Consider the following 18,278-nt stretch of genomic DNA (forward strand, 5'->3'; position numbering starts at 1 on the left):
CAGTAAAATGACAGTCGGTTTGACTTTCTGCTAAAGGAATCGTTAAGGAAAATGAACCAGACACGGGTTTTTCTAAGAGGTTAAATAATTCTTCACGATTTATATTTGTGTTTTTGGACTTTGGAATGACCTTGAGATATGGAGATGTCTGTATTTGATTCTCGCTCAGTTTAAGCTTCCATTCTTGGTTGTTGGTATTAGTTATACCAGTGTTTGTGTCTATAACTGCGCGGGTACAACCAACTACTGCTACCATTTTAATAATTTGAGTTATATTTGTGTTGGTATCAATATGTATTGAAGATATTTTTATAGCCGTAGTGTACATCGCAGATGGCAAAGTAAGATTAAGTGTATTGTTCATTACGGTTCTTTTAAGATTAGATATATCTGTGAATGCCTCATTTTCTTCGTTGACATAGTGTAAGGTAAAGTTATATTTGACAAAGTCATAGGCATGTTCTATCTCTAGCTCTACATAATTGACCATGACGTTGACATCAAAGGAAATTACGATATAACCAGAAAAATCGTATCGATCAGTGAAATCAGAGGAGCTTGGATATATCAATGCGTTGCAAACTGAAATAGAATACAAAATATTATTAGATAAAGAAATATATCCTCGTCTCATGGGTTCTCGTGTCAAAATGCATTGTGACGTCACAATTTCCATTTTAAAAGCACGCATAGTAGGAATTCATATGACATACAAAACATACGATCCGACCATACTATTGCATTCATTTCTGCAGAGACTTGCATGCCAGTGAGTGATTGATGTCATGCAGTGTTGTCGAACTACTAACAGAAGACACGCTTTCAAGTAGAAGTTTATGTGTGCCTGGTATCCTTGATGGCTTTTGGTGGTTTCATGTTTTAAAATATCTTAGAATTCTCGAGATTTGATGATATTTTTTTTTGTTTTTTTGTTTTTTAAATTAATCAAAGTTTTATTGCACTTTTGCTGTTAACAATTTACTCAACCTACAGCTTCAATTAAGTATCCCTTAAATTCGTTATTGAATATTTAGGGAAAAATATTAAATAAGTATATCTATAAAATTAGTTGTATTTATTACATACATTAGAGCAGTTCTACAGAGTACAATTTCATACCGGAATACGGTACGTTTCTTAACCTAAACTGTATTTGATTTATTTATCAAAGCTTCGCTGAAGGTGGCACGGTAGTATTTGCATTCTAAAATTAGGTTGCTCTTTTGTGTACCCTACTTAGGTTAATGTATCTAAACAGTGTGATTGGACAAAAAATACAGTATCAACTGAACATACTTTCCCAAACTGAGGGATGAATCAGGTGTAGAAAAATATGAAATAATTTTACATACAGATGAAAATGAATTTTTGAGAATTTTTTAAAATTTTGTATTCACTGCACCATAAAAGACCTAAAAGTACTAGTGGCCTTAGGTTTTTAAAAATAGCAAAAAAAGTAAACGGTCATGATACATATTCAAATTCATTTCTGAATAGTAAAATGAAAGTACTTCAGTTAACTGTGAATGTAGAATTTTTTGCAGTGTTAGAAAGTGGTGAAAATTCTAAAAAGGCTATCATTATCCCTTATGGGCCAGGAAATACTACCGTGCCACCTGAACCGTGAAATTGATGATGATCTTTGATACTGACAGCATGACTTTTCAGCCGACAGTAGAATTTTGAAATATTTTGTTAGTTTACTCCGTTGAATTGATATTTTTTTTTATGAAATGTTTGCAAGACGTTAATTGAATGAGGAACGCACTATTAATACTTCACCTGTCGAAATAGGTTGATGTGCTCCTGGTCCTATTTCTTTGATTCCTACTTTTCCCATACTTTCTACACTCATCAACTGAGTAATTCCCTGGTCCCAGTAAGATTTTCGTGGCATCGATGATAAAATATGAATGAAACCAGTGTCGCTGACCTTGACAGGCTGTCCTTGTAGGTTAGTTTTATCTGTACTATGGAATGTAAACTTCACTGGATACAGATCTAAATCTACGATCACAAAAAATATCGGTGAGTTCAATGTCAAACATGTTCAAAACGATCTATTGTCATATTGGATAAATTTTTAAAAACTACGATTCTGATGTAAGCTTTTTATCTAAAAGGTCATATTTATTCATTTACTATGTTAAAAGATTTTGCGGTTTGCATTTGGTACTGTTGTCCATTTTTCATTATAAAACAAAGGTTTATACCTAGTAACTACGCAATATTGTCAAATCGGAAAAGAAGCACGCTATTTTTTGATTTTTTTTTTAATAGGTCTTCGTTTTGATATTTGATTCAATCAACGCAATTCGCAACAGTAAAGTTGTTTTTCCAACATAGATTAATTATTTTTTTTTTTCTGCTATACATCATGTACATGTGAGGGAACCTTTCCAAAATTTTAGATCAATGTCCTTAATTACCGTAATGGTTACAAAACTAAATGCAAGAGACAGACGAAAAGAAACTTTCTAACTTACTTACAATTATAGCATATACAAATTGAGGTATAAAATGCTCAAATAGTGTAGAAGGGGATAAGAAAACGTTCTTGTCTATCTTGGTGAACCTCATCCTGAAAAATTATTGTTGTGCAGTTATAAAAGGAATTAATGAGGCATCCTGGTATTTATTATGGTGCATAAAATGAGAAAAAAAAAGGTTTTTGTGCAATGGTTCAAAATGGCGAAAAATGTGGTGAAATCTTGTGTTAAGTAACAGAAATATACAGCGATACTTCTCTACCTCTCGGCGAAAATAGCTGTCAGAGGGGATTTTCTACTTCCCTAATCTAAGAGGGGAAATAAATTAGTTTGATTCTAATGCAAAATATCAAAACTAGAGGAGGAAAAAACCTTCATGTAACTGTTGATTTGTGCAGCGGTCGTATGACCAATAATATAATAATTATTTACCAATTGCTCTTTGTTTAAATTGAAGACTACTTTTGATCTCGTATATACGGCGAACACAATGGTTATTATTCCAAAACACTTGTCTTTCTTCACCATTTATCAACATTTTAATGTTTACTCCATATATACCGTTTGTTGTTATTCCATGGAGACCCTTCATATAAAAATAAGATAGATGTATATAGTTTTTTAATTATTCAAAATACATGCGTTCATAAAATAATTTACAAATGTACCATTACTATCTTGAAATCAACAGTTTGAACAACCTTTACTGTACACATTCAGGATTATTATATTGGCGAATTTGAGTATTTTGCACATAATTTTATAAAATCCAAGTTTAAAATCCAAAAAAAACTGTCAATTGGACATGCTTTGATACTATCTATATATGCCCTTGAATTTTTACTAGATAACATTTTTGTTCGCTTTGGGGATTCCGTATATCGTCAGATTATCGGAAACCCAATGGGGACTAACTGTGCACCACTTATTGCGGACCTGTTTTTGTATTGCTATAAGTTACAATTTATGACAAAAATAAGCAAAGACCCATCGAAACAACAACTGAAAAACAAATTTAATAATACTTTTAGATATTTGGATGATATTTGGCTCTCAATAATGACGACTACAGTATGTATATTAAAGAAATTTATCCTGTTGAACTTACTTTAAATAAAGCTAATACTAACAATGACCACTGCCCTTTCCTCGATCTTGATATCTATATCACTAACGGAAAGCTGATTACTAAAATTTATGATAAAAGAGATGATTTTTCATTTCCTATCGTTAATTATCCATTTTTAGATGGTGACGTTCCCTTGTCACCATCTTACGGTGTTTATATATCTCAACTTGTACGATTCGCTCGTGTATGTTACAATGTTTTTGGATTTTAACGAGAGAAATTTATGTATTACTGAAAAAATATTACACCAGGGTTTCGATATCACAAACTAGTCAAAACATTTACTAAATTTTATCATCGGTATAAGGACAATATTCGTAAATGTAGCTCAACATGCAGACTTCTTATACGTTTAGGTATTTCACATCCAATCTTTTATGGAAACATTCTTTATAAAGCACAAAGGTGTCAGTATTCACCTCAAAAACTAACAAAACCTTTGAATAGACTTATTAAGAAGGGATATAGTTACAATACTGTTGTCAGGTCATTAAAGATTGCATATTTTGGCGTTAATATTGATTCACTTATAGGGTCTTTGCATCGGTACTAAACACATTTATTCAAAAACCAGTTGTTGGCATGACACGGGTTATGTTCTTCTCACATATGTTATGATGGTATGATACTAAACTCCTAACGGGAAGGATTGTGCCTGATGTTCATATGATGAAATCATAATCTTTCAGTCAATTTAATTGAAGTCTGGAGCTGGCATGTCAGTTAACTGCTAGTAGTCTGTTGTTATTTATGTATTATTGTCATTTTGTTTATTTTCTTAGGTTTGAGACATCAGACTCGGACTTCTCTTGAACAGAATTTTAATGTGCGTATTGTTATGCACTTACTTTTCTACATTGGCTAGAGGTATAGGGGGAGGGTTGAGATCTCACAAACATGTTTAGCCCCGCCGCATTTTTGCGCCTGTCCCAAGTCAGGAGCCTCTGGCCTTTGTTAGTCTTGTATTATTTTAATTTTAGTTTCTTGTGTACAATTTGGAAATTAGTATGGCGTTCATTATCACTGAGCTAATATATATTTGTTTAGGGGCCAGCTGAAGGACGCCTCCGGGTGCGGGAATTTCACGCTACATTGAAAACCTGTTGGTGACCTTCTGCTGTTGTTTTTTTTCTATGGTCGGGTTGTTGTCTCTTTGGCACATTTCCCATTTCCATTCTCAATTTTATTAGATTAACACTTTTTTCAAAGTTGTGATTTAGAGATTTATTTAACATTTCTGTATTTATATTGGTCTTTTGTCGAAAACTGTACGGTTAACTTAAGATGTTTTTTGTTTATGTGTGTCTTTCGTTGTCTTCGCTCAATGACGAGTACCTTCTGACTACTTTTGCTTTTTTGTCACTGGTTAAAAAACGGAGAAGATATAAGTTATTACAATTATGAGTTTTGAAGCATAATGTATGAGTATATAACATAGTAAGTGCCTAAAAAGGCTCAAAATGTATAAAGTATAATATCATTTCTGTGAGTTGAACTCTCCTGGTTTATCATTTTTTGTACTTTCTCTGATGAATGACAAAAAAAGTTGCTTCAAGCATATTAATGAAATACCATCTCAAAAATGAGTCGAAAGATACCAGAGAGATAACTCATAAGTCGTCGACAAACAGACAATGTTATGGCAAAGACGAAAAACGAATAACAGACAAACCACAGTACAATACATACAACACAACAAAAGACTGGACAAACACGAATCCCACTTAAAACAAGATGGAGGATATCAAGTCCATAAGTGATATATAATGTATAAACATTAATTTTCGTGGGGTTACAATTTCGTGGTTTAGTATCCAAAACGTAGGTTCAAATAACCTATTATTTTCATTGTATGATTTATGTTTATCATTCATATAATGTCAATATGATTTTGTCTGATTATAAAATGTAAATATATACGCATTTTGAATTCACAACTGGTACTTCTACAGTTAAGTTTTCGTTGGTGCTTGAATTTCAGGATAATTCTTATCCACGAAATAAACGAAATTAATTCCCAGACGAAAATTTCTGCTTTTACAGTAATTGAACAACTGACAATCCGCAAGTAAAGCTCAAAGTTTATGAAAGCTGTGTAGATTAACATAATAATCATTTATATATTATAAATGATTAACTGTTTATACATCAATGTTATTCAAACTTATACCAAATTTAACCATACCATGATTCGTAATTTGTCAACTTTTCCGATATCGTGCTCGATGATTATGTCGTGGAACCAAATGAACCCACATATACCTCTCTTACAACTACAGCGAACATTCACGTTACTTCTTATTGTTCCTTCTGATCCGATTATTTGTACTTGGAAAAAATAGTTTTCCTCAATATGACAGGAGTATTTCAGAGATACTAAATACGAACAATCTAAAATGTTGGTAAAATACATTTTTCATTATCAGAGTAAAATTTAATTACATTTGCATAGAAAGCTATTACTGCACATCTGATAAAGGTATACATTTTCAGTCAGCTTTATATAGAGAAATATACCCTTAAACAATTTTTTGTTGTTTAAAAAGTTGTTATAAATTGCGACACTGTACTTTATTGTAATATGAAGCATGTCCAGTTTGCAGCATCAGTATTTATTTTAGCAGTATTTTCAACATTGTCATTAAGGTTTGGCTAGCCATAAAACCAGGTTCACCACACAATTTTTCTTAAAATGTCCTGTAACAAGTCAGGAATATTGCAGTTCGTTTATCAAATATTTTGTTTCTATGTACGTTGCTCTTCGGTGTTTTCGTTGTTCCCTGGTTTTCCTCTTATACTTGATGTGTTTCCCTTGGTTTAAAATTTGTAACCCGTATTTGTTTTCTCTATCGATTGACGACTTTTTAACAACGGTATACTACTGTTGTCTTAATTCATCAGAATTGTCTTTATTTAGTGGAAAACGGTTGATATTTTTTTGAAATTTTCGGGCATTCATTGGCTATTGAACTGTTATAAAAAATATTTGCAACGCGACATAGGATGCAAGCTCCAATAAATGAGTATTGTAGATAATCAAATATCAAAATTATTACTTCATCATTTCTAACATCATTTACATGGTGCGAACAAATTGAGACAATCAAACATTGAATATATGACCTTAATGTCGTTTTGTGTAATGATAAAGAAATAAACCTAGTAGTATTTGAAATACTATAGAAGTCATGAATAATAGTTAACTTACCTTTGATCTTTTTCAGAAAAATTGAGAAGTCAGTGATCTGACTATGGCTGATGTTGACACTTCTGATAAAAAAAAGTAGATAGTTATAGACAAACCTGTATGCCCCGCTCACATAAACATTCATATACTTATAACAAGTATTCGAAATGCTGGTATTTAATAAACGTTCTTAAGACAACATTAATTAGGTAGTTATGAATAATAAATTGGAATAGATAGTTTATGTTTGAACGAAGATTTACTCTCATAAACAATTGCTGTTGATGCTCGATTGACGCATTCAGTCTATTTCCCTTATGAGTTTATTCGATTCATTTGGTTGTTTCACTGGATTGTTATATTCAAAACTTGATTGATGAGATGAAAAGTAAAATTTAAAAAATACTGAACTGTGAGGAAAATTCAAAACGGAAAGTCCCTAATAAAATGGCAAAAGCTCAAACACATCAAAAGAGTCCTCAAAAACTGTCATATTCTTGACTTTGTACAGGCATTTTCTTATGTAGAAAATGGTGGATTGCACCTGGTTTCATACCAAATGTAGCTTTTAACTACTGTTGCCAATTATCTAGATACATTATCCGACATAAATATATCAGATTTAACATGAGAACGGAGAAATGAACCATGCGTCTTAATTTAAATGGAACTTTCAAATAGCAACTGCAGGGAAAACACATAAAACTTGTCATTTAAGCTGCTTGTAATTTTTTTCGAATTTTCGAATTGAGCTAGGCTTGAACAAGTTAACACGCAAACCGTGTTCTATTATTTTGAAGATTGCGGTATTTTATTGCAATTGTTATCAAATAATCCGTTTTTCGGCGTTTGTTTTTATAGCAATTCTATGTTTCTGTTGTTCAGTTGTTGTCCTCTTATAGTTGATGTGTTTCCCGCGGTTTAGTTTGTAGCCCGGTCTTGTTTTCTCTCAATCGAATTGTGACATTTGAACAGCGGTATAATACTGTTGCCTTTAAAGGTTTTCATAATTCAATATTTACCAGTCTTTTAAACTTATTACAAAATTCTATTTCTAACATCAAAATTAGAAATTATATGCAAACTGGAGGGATTCTGTACCCTGCTGAATTCCATGTCGTACGGTATATAATATATACATAGAGGTGTATTATTTTACCTTTTTTCGTCTTTATCTGAAAACACATCCTGTAGTCTTGCTTCAGACGGCATATCTGTATTTAAAATCATCACTTTACCCATATACAACATATCGCCCTGTAAATATAGAGAAAATGTACACAACATATATTGAAATGATAGACAATCTCTTTCTTTGAATAGTAATTAATCGCATTTCTGTATATATCGTGTTTGTCTTATAAAAGTATGACTATACTTGACTACTTATTGTTTATAACAAAAAGTGTCTTAACATGATTGTGAACGGCCACTTTTTTTTTAAATGGAAGAGGTTTTTTTTCAGTTTTCAATTCAAGTATCCAAACTAAATCACGGGCATTCAATATCTTATAAACTTGAAATGTATTTTAGATTTTGGCTTCTGACTTATCTTATACTAATCAAAGTCATAATGATAACGAAAAATAAAGCGCCTGATTATGTGCGCGAATTTGACCAAAAATGAATTATACTTATTTCTGAACATTGTATGAATTTTTACTGTATTTACCTCTAACGTCTTCAGAAGGAAAGCTTCTCCATAATGTAAGTTATTTCCAAATGCATTGATACCCTCTGGTGAAACAATTTGGAATAATCCGTCGTAGTTCGTTACTTCGGGCACTAAAAAGAAATATTCAACAATTAAAATGAGACATTTTGTGAATCAAAAAACCTGTAGGCCCCTCGATAATTACCAAAAACCTAGGTGAGCTTGGATAGGGCGATTGAAGAACATTCATCGAGTGTTTTCTTAGACATTCTCTCTGTGATACTCTAGAGATGTAAAGTTTGATAGCATCAGAACAAAAGAGTGCTTAAACTATATTATCGGCTTATGTCTGCTTTGCCTCCATGAGTTGCACTCAATAAGTTTGCAATTATAGTAGTTCTCTTTTTACGCGACATATTAAAAAAAGTAAACTTGTCCTTATCATTCATTTATATACATCTATAATATGGTTTCTGGTGTTCAATGAAATTCTGACCTAGTAACATAAATCACCTGTAGTTAAAGGTTTGACTGTCATTCCTGGTGATATTCCGTAATGTTGGGACAAAGCCAAAAAACTATTTCCATTTGTCACTTTGATAAAATCACCAAATCTGTAGAAATGAAAAAAAAATGACGAATTGTATGTACACATAAATTGTCGGCAATCAGTGTTTATGATAAAAAAAATTTGGAAAATCAAAAACGAAAATATCAGCATAGTACTGTTTAAAATAGAATAAGAAGTCGAAGTCACTCACATATGTTATAGGACTGAGTGGAAGTCGAAACAGTTAGATGGGAAATATTTTTTAACGAGAAATTATGTTTTACGTTCAATGATCCGTTGTTACTAGTTTTGCTGGTGATGAAGAAGTCATGTACGATTTTTATCTTAACATTTCAAAAAATAGAACCTATGCAAAAGGAGTTATCGAATACGTAGCAAAAATTGTATTATTGGGTTCACAAAAAAAATATATAGTGGATTTGAGTCAAAATCAAAACATTTCAAGCAACGATTTCGTCCCGCATTTTCGGCCAAAAAAGTTGAAAAAAATATTTGTACTTTGTCACAGTTGTTTTCTGTATATCGATCACTTTTCAAACAAGGATTAAAGCTTTCCGATCATTTCTTGATTCCTTCAATTCTTTTATACTTAAATTGTTTCTAGGTATATGTTCGTGCTTACTTGAAAGTAGTTGCGTTTCCTTCCGAATTTGATTCTGATAAAAGACTGCAATGATTTGCTGTTATTGTTTTAGTACAGTAAGTAAACAGCGCTTTGCGCAAACATTTCCGTCTCTCGTACAATCCTAAAACAAGAAAGACGATTGTGCATATATTATTTATGATCAGTTTGATATCAACAATGAAATATAATGTCAGCGATGACCTGCTTTCTGATATTTATAGAGTAACTACTCCATGAAATCAGATATCAACGATTGATCGAATAATGAATACATTCACGAATTAGATTAATGTATGAGTAAATTATCAGCGTCATTCGGTCACAAGTTTTTTTTCGGATTGGGAATCAAAATAATATCAATAAACAAGGACTGAAAGAGTATATATCAAAATAACATATGAAGACAAAGGACGAATACTGCCATCGCTTTTTCAAAAGAAAAGAGACGAAAAACAAACGTAAGTCCTTATTTACAAAACTAAAAGATTGAGAATTTCTAAATCATAAAAATTGCGAGAATGTAAACTAAAGGCTCTATGTGCATCTTCAACTATGGCCACTCTCAAACATTGTAGGGAAGAACATTGATGTTGACCAAAATACCAAAACAAATGAATAAAAATTATCATTTAAGGCAATAACTCTCTTGCAAAAGATTGATCTAATAGTCACATTTGCCTTTGTGAACATCTTGCATGATAAGTTTTGCTGTTTACAGTTTCTAGCTAACTATTATCATTTACGAGTAAATAAACAGAAAGAGTCATTCAATCGATGCGATCCATACATTAACGTAGATATGTTAGTACATATGATCCTAGCTGTTTTAGTTTTTGGGTTCAGACATTCTCGATGTAGATTACTTTTGAAAATGACTTTGGACGCTTACAACTAATAAAAGAGATTGAAAAGATACCAAAAGGATACATGTATCATAAGTCGAAAATAAATCGACAACGTCATGGCGAAAAGTGCTCATAAAGGGTAAACGAATCCTGCTCCACATTTTGATCCCATTGTGTTGATCATTTAAGAACTAATCTGATGATAAGCATAATTCAATAGCTCACATAAGTGAGAAATGGTACGGCATTGTGGTTAGGATAAAAGGCACATATCCATCGTCATCTGTAAAACAGATATATCATAACGGCCAATCTACTCTTGATGACGTCCATAAAGTATTTATATAATAGTTCTTGAAAAACATTTCATTATTGTGATATATGGATGCCCACAGGACAGTGGTATTGACTAAGATAGTGATAATGACTGAGCCGCAGGAGAGGTCATTATCGCTGTCGCAGTCAATACCACTGTCCTACGGGCAAGTCCATGTATCACGATAATGAACAGTATTTCAAGAACTATTATGTTTATTTCATTGAGAAACCATGTTTTGGAAAATTCTCATAAATTCAAAATGCCTACAGCGAACTCGAGTAGTTGTACGATTTCTATGGCAGAGAGTGAAGACCAGTCGTAGTAATACTGCCATTCATTTTAGTGCATTTTTTATAAAAGATACATCTCTGTAAACAGAGAAACCACGCCCCACCGGTCACTAACAGAGAAATCACATCCCAACGGTCATAATCAGACGAAAACCACGCCCCAACGGTCATTATCAGACGGAAACCACGCCCCACCGGTCATTATCATGTAAAAGTTCGTTAACGACCGGTTTTCTAGTCCGTTTTTTTCTGTTAATGAACGATGGAATTTATTACTGAAGAATAATGAATGTCATGTGACCCCTTTTAATCCATTAAGAGAATCTTATTCTCAACCGATATGAAATAAAATAAAATATTATATTCACATTATAAAGATAGGAAATTTATATTTTACCAGATAGAGTCTTTTTAAAGTACTCTGGTTTAATAAGGGTGTCGATTGACGCCAATTTATATTTGATAGGCGCTGGATTGTCCGCTGCAGATCTCGCCCATTCACGTAAACTTTCTGTAGATCCTATGCTGTCATCCCCGAAGCCGGAAGGAGGACGTCCACCGGTATAGTATTCTCTTTGCTCCTTTTCTGTATTTCTGACCATTTCTCTCATGTCTGTATTGCTAGTCACTCCTACACCAAACCCCCCACTAACGACATAAGGAATAGATAGTTCGGCTGCAACCTTTGTTAAATACAAACAAAAACTTATCAAAGATACATTGACAAGGCTTCTAAACTTGTACGCCAGACGTTCGTTTTGTGTTCAAAAGACTCTGTGGTTCAAATCAAAACTGATAAAAAGCTAATTATAGTAAACAGTTGAAGAGCATCAAGGGCAAAATATAAATGTTCATAAATATTCCTCCTATTTGACAATAGTATGTCAGGTATTATGAGACGAAAAGAGACAAATAAACGCAAAACTGATGTATACGTTATACATATGCATTTCTAGCTGTATATAAATACAGAAAAGTTATGTCGCTTTGATAATTATGTATAATTGTCCTGCAGAAATACACCAGAAGGACAGACACTCTTTAATAACGCGTTAATATAAAAATGGAGCGCGAACGTTACAAAGCATTAAATCGTAGAAGTTACGAAAATAAAATCGCAAACGTTACTAAAGATGACTCGCACATATTATAAAATTGAAGCGCAAATACTTGTGTATAAAAATTGAAGTGCAAATGTCCATTATAAAACCAAATATTCCATTAAAAAGCACAAAATCCGGTGGAGAATTTATACAAGTAGTATTAGTTATTTTTAAAGTACTAGCGTCTGAATTTTTATTTTTTTCGATATTGCTTTTTCTAATCTATTTCTTCCTTCTCTTCTTTCATTTCAATGTTTTCGCTTACCATAGCCGAGATACCAACAGACTGGAATCTATCTATATCAGAATTCTTAAATCTAAGTTCTTGTGTTGCCTTTGCTCCCATGACGACCTCAGTTGTGTAATGAGTTCCAAACTGCTCAACCACATTTATATACATCTGTTGTATCGAATTCTCTTCACAATTCTCACTCGGCAAGGCTCGGAGACTGTTTTCCAAAAAGTCACTCAGCTGAATCATAAAGTCAATATAAAATCAAATACAAATTTAAGAAAAAGAAGAAAAATGCTGACTATACAATAATACAATGATAATTGTTTATATGTGAGATAACAAACGTTGAAAATAGATATATTTTTTTGTAATTTCCAAAGTAATTTTTTAATGTATAGCAAATGTGCATTAAAACGATCTTGCTTGTGACATAAATTTCATATATCAAAAATAACCTTGGACATTGTTCCAGTTGAAGCTAATCTAGCTTTGTAAATATTAGCTCTTCCAATTATATCTAAAGTAGTTGTTTCTCCTTTGGACATCTCCTTCACTGTTTTCTGGTAGGAAGCGCTGGCACTGAAACTTCCCGTAAAACCATAACCACTGCCTCCTGCATGGACCTAAAGAAAATAATATCAGTATAATTTCTTCAGACAAAGAGTGTTTTTCTACAACTCAAGGTGCATTTGTACAAATTTATGTTATTGATTCACAACGCCCAAAAAAAAAAAACCAGTGAGAACACTACATCACAAATGTTTTATTTAGTTTTTTGTTGTTTTGTTGGTGTTTTTTTTTTTTTTTTAGCCTTTTCTGTGTATTCATTAATTTATCATTTGTAAAGTGATTTGAATTTTCTAAATATCATATTATGAAATTAACATGTAATCCGTTATCATGCTTTCAAGTCGGATATTCAGAAGATATCACTGTAAAATGTTCTCTTTCTTAAAAGGTTTTTCGTTAGGAACCCCTGCAACAGCTCTTTGTGACCTACTGCAAGGCTAAATTTCTGTTGCTATCCAATTATATCCTCATTTTCCAGTGGCAGTCTAAATTTCCCCGACCTTCATCCCGGACGCCCTCTATTACAGGACCTATATATTGTATGGTTTTGTGAATTTGTTTTCGTCCTGAACATGCATGAAATATTTGTCACTGGACGTTAAGCCATCAACAATCAATCAATCAATCAATCTAGCCATCGAAGCCATGTTGGTCAGCAGGCAAAATATGGGGCACATTTTTAAACTAGTTTCTGTAATATAATTGTGGCTAAGTTAGTTTCAATAACACTAGTTGTTTGGAAGAGAAGATTTTGTAAACTTAATGGGACGACAGACAACGACGGACCCAAAGGGATGAACAGTTTTCTTACTGGCTCTGTGGACCGAATGAGCTAAAATAACGAATTGAATTAAACGAATTGGTATTAAACATATTCGTGATTGTGGTCGAAATCCGAAAAAATGAATTAAAATTAATAATCGCTGATCAAAAAGTAGATCAACCCCTATGATTTTACTTTAGTTGTTATTTACGTCGAATTTAAGAGCATGTCAAGAGCTTTAAATGCATGCCGAATTTTGCGTGCAACTGCGTTATCTGTAATGAAATCCGGAATACACCCCTCCTTCCTTAATCCATTAACGTGCTCCAAAATAATATTTCAGATGTGTTATCCAAAGGCAATGTTTGCTTGTGAGCTTTGGTATGGTCTCTCAAATACTGAATTAACAATGTTAGAACGTTCTCACAAATATATATGTAAAATAATTCAAGGGCTTCCTGCACGAACACGATCCGACAAGTGCACAAGCCTACTCGGTTAGCTTCCTGCGGAGTGCTATATTGACAAGTGTAAGTTACAATTTTTCGGAAGATTATGTAGAATGGACAGTCACTTATTACCAAAACGTATACTATCACTACGACTTTTAGAATTTAGAAACAAATGTGCCAAAAAGCAAGATGGTTTTGTACCAGATCTAATCAGAATAGCCGTTAAATACGATTTGATAAACTTTGTTGAAGATTTCGTGAAATCAGGCAGCTTCCCAAGTAAAGCTGTATGGAACAGATATATTTCCACTTCCATAGCGAATTCTGAAAACAAGAGATGGCAACAAAGAATATCAGTTGACATTGACTGAAATTTTCCGTAAAATTTACAAACACATTGCACCACACAGAGCTTGGGTTATTGCTAAAACTAATCCTAACTTCAGAGAAGGAGCTAAATATATTGTTGACCTATGTTCCGTCATCCAAACAGAAGAGTCGCCTCTCTTGTGCGATAAATGTGGACAGTTTTTCTATAACGTTATTGAACATATTATGTGTATGTGCGATCGTCTATCAGACTTAAGAGCGAAGCTTTGGGAGGACTTAATAAGTTTTAATCCGATTGTGTTCAGTGTGTATCTAGACAATCTAACGTCATCCACATTCACAGCAACACTTTTGTTATGTTATACGGAATATGATCTGGATAATGATAACAGTATTTATTTCTCAAAAACTTGCATTACACATGTTCAACGGATGTGCAGCGTTTTTTATAACAGTTAACTTACCTTCAGAAATATTATCATTTACTTTAAAATGACATTCAACTAATTCAGTATTATCATTTATCTTTAAAGTGACATTCAACTGATTCAATCACTCTTATCAATATATGACATTTAATCATTCAATCACTCTAATGTCTTTTTTTGATCAATATGTAAATATTATTATTGTACAAAACTGTTTAAAACATGCAAAATCTTCGATAAGAAGGAAATAAAGTTAATATAAAGTTAATATATAAATAATTTTCCTTTACATGAGTCAAAATAATTATTTCCTATGAGATAATACATGGTCATACATTGTAGGTCAATTGAGTCAAACTTTCATTAGAAGTACTAAAGGTCGAAACGAGAAAAGGGAAATAAGTCCACATAGTTGATTATTTTAATATGTTTCCCCCTGACTGAAGTATGAAACCAAAATTTGAACAGCAAATCCTTGCACGAACAACATTTAATACTTACGGAAACATCGACTTGTAGCATGCTCTGGTAATCTGTTTCCGTGACAAGTTGATGATAGGACGATCCGAATGAGGCACTGAGTACAAGGAAAAGATAACATCAACAATGAAAGAAATATTATAAATAGTACTTATTAAAATAAAATGCTAAAAGGAAGGGCTTTAAATCTATTTAAATTCACAGTATCATGACTTTCCATGTGCATTGGGGTTACAACATTTTGTCAAATATTTGGTAATTCAATCGAATAATAAATGTTTACAGAGTGGCAAGTGCTGCAATTTTCGTTTCGTAAATCTTAATAAATGAGAGGCGAGTTTCATCAAAATAAATGTTTTGTCGACATTTTTTGTATTGGAAATAATTTTAGGCTTTTCCAAAATCTAACATTCAAGATGAATGTATGGTCAATTTTTATTTGAGACACTTCCAAACACATCACTAGGGACTAAAAAGGTATTTCCTAAGACCATCTTCTCATTTTCCACTTTCATGTCTGAGCCTTTTATTGCCGGTGTGGGATTTTTCTCATTATTGAAGTCCATACGGTGGTCTGTAATTGCTTACAACCATTTCATTTGAACTTTGGTTGGTAGTTGTTTCATTGGCAATTATACCACATCTCCTTATTTTTGTATTGGGATATGTCTTTGTCCTAAGATAGCTTGAAAAACCTGGTTCAAGCTTTTCATAATTTATATTTATTATTCATAAAGCAAACAATATGAAACAGTTACATTACATATTTCTTTTTGGGTTAATATATACATACCTGCCAACATTTCAAAATCCCCATTAGGGTTTTGTGTGCAAAATTGTTCTTATAGTCCTACAAAACATCCAAGGGGCCTCTAATGTATTTTAATGTTGTTTTTTTTGCTTCTTCATACTTTTACAATCCTATAGCCATGGTAAAATTGATTGTTTTGTTTAAAATTGAGGACAAAATTGCTCTTTCAAAATTTCCATTTGGGAGCTTTCATGGCGAAAACCCCCTGCAAAAGTTGACAGTTGACAGGTATGTTGTCATAAATCCCAAGCTCTTTTTTGTTTTTTTGTTGTTGTTTTTTTTTTTGGGGGGGAGCTAATATTTTCTGAGCTGTTTGATATTTTACATATTACTGATAGAGTAAACAAGAGGCATGTGAAGTACTGATAGAACTAAGAATATTAACAATGCAAAAATGCTTCCCTACCTTGTTTCAGATATTACGTCAACGTTATCGGGTATTCGGTATTCCCCATCAGAGGTGAATCGGGACGAGAAGAAAGGTAAATCTATGACAGGAAGGCGAAATCCTTGGTCAACCTCTCCGTTTTCACTTGCTGGATTTCCTTTGTATATATCATATCCCCTGCCTATGTATCCTAAACTTAAACGGGACTTTGTGGCCTCGAAAGGAGATTTTATCTCATTTTCACCTTGAGCATCTGAAAAAAAAAAGGCATACCAAATAAACCAAACGGGCAAGTGGTTCACTCTAAGATTTTAGAACTTAAAAAATAAAACTGCTAATGTTTCTTTATGCTATAAAAAGTATACAAATTGACATTAAAACTTTTTTGTTGTTTTCTATATTTCAAAAGTTCCGCAATTTTACAAAAACAAAATTTACTATAATTGTGTTTTTAAAGATTCGACAAAAAAAAACTTGAAGTGGAAAAGAAGTAAAAAAAACGTACTACTACCATTAGGATAGTAAGTCGAAATAAATAGTTTTTTTTTTTCAAACATACCCTCTCATAATTCTCAACCGAGCTTGTTAATTTGCAAATGATGGATAACACATTGTATTGAAACCACGAAAAAAATTTTAATGTTTAAAAAGACATCCCTTTGCTATTAATCTGAAGATGAGATTTTCAACCGCCATAATTTCAATTTAGAATAAATTTGAATGGTAAATTCTTGACCAATACTTTTGAAAACAAGTAATTTTTAAAACCACATTGCGTCTCGCTACTGCAAAAAAAACTTTATAGACGTGACCAAAGTGGTCTACGGACACAAAAGCCTGTTGGGGTAAATCATATTATAGAAGATTAATATACATATGGTTAAATTGATTTATAGGGCGATAAAATATCATATAACCAAATTTATTAAATAACTGATATTCAGAAAAAGACATCTGTTTGATTCTACAAAAAGTATTTACTTACACACAAATGCTGCTAGTATTTCCAAATAGGCGAAAAACAACAACCATGGCGCACGCACTAGCATATGTCGAAAGAATATCATGAAAATTCTGAAAAAGGAAATCATGGCAATAATTTACATAGTTTGACAGTTGCAACTGCTCCAACTTCAGGTTTTTACACATGGGCGTGAATTATAGGCTTGTCTCAATCTAATTGAATGTAATCTCAGTGTCTGTGTGATATATGCATTTTCGACGTATTGTATATTGGTTTGTTATATAGCAGTAGCACCATAACTACTTAAAGTCTAACTTTTATTAAACAGACAAGATTAGATTATTGCTGTTTGAATTTAAGTGGCAATGTCATTAAGGTGTCTTCTGGCTATTCCTACATTTTGTATTTTACTATTCTAGCTATTCCTACATGGGATATTAGTGGAAGAACAATAGATGTTGTTATTGCAAGATTTGTTGTGTTGGTCATAAGTCTCTAATAACAAATGAATAAGGTACCAGGTAAATTACCTGTGGAAATTAAATAAAAATAATTATTTATATTAAATGTATAAAATAATAATTATATTTATGTAAGAAACTTGTTTTTTTTAAGTTGGAAAACACGTATCAAGTATTATAATTA

General features: G+C 32.4%; 1 protein-coding gene across 1 annotated transcript; it reads right to left on the bottom strand.

The window, feature by feature from the left end:
* Nucleotides 1-567: 567 nt before the first annotated feature.
* LOC143084153 (uncharacterized) lies at nt 568-17,740 on the bottom strand. Its single transcript, XM_076260561.1, has 15 exons — nt 17,655-17,740; nt 16,688-16,922; nt 15,492-15,567; nt 12,903-13,070; nt 12,478-12,684; nt 11,507-11,792; nt 9,653-9,776; nt 8,973-9,073; nt 8,478-8,590; nt 7,965-8,062; nt 6,827-6,888; nt 5,804-6,009; nt 2,922-3,075; nt 1,778-2,007; nt 568-582 (listed from the first exon to the last, which is right to left on the bottom strand). Exons 1-15 carry the CDS (start codon nt 17,734-17,736, stop codon nt 568-570), a joined length of 2,157 nt encoding a protein of 718 aa, XP_076116676.1. The 5' UTR covers nt 17,737-17,740.
* Nucleotides 17,741-18,278: the final 538 nt, after the last annotated feature.

The sequence above is a fragment of the Mytilus galloprovincialis genome, chromosome 7, assembly GCF_965363235.1.
Source record: "Mytilus galloprovincialis chromosome 7, xbMytGall1.hap1.1, whole genome shotgun sequence".
NCBI classification, from domain to species: domain Eukaryota; kingdom Metazoa; phylum Mollusca; class Bivalvia; order Mytilida; family Mytilidae; genus Mytilus; species Mytilus galloprovincialis.

Bases quoted from the DNA above. Each gene is read 5' to 3' on its own strand.
- LOC143084153 (XM_076260561.1), bottom strand. From the start codon at position 17,736: ATGATATTCTTTCGACATATGCTAGTGCGTGCGCCATGGTTGTTGTTT. The intron at 9,777-11,506 runs GTAAAATATAAA...TTCTTGTTTTAG, and splicing joins CTTTAAAAAGACTCTATCTG to GATTGTACGAGAGACGGAAA. The intron at 6,010-6,826 runs GTAAGTTAACTA...CCAACATTTTAG, and splicing joins TTTTCTGAAAAAGATCAAAG to ATTGTTCGTATTTAGTATCT.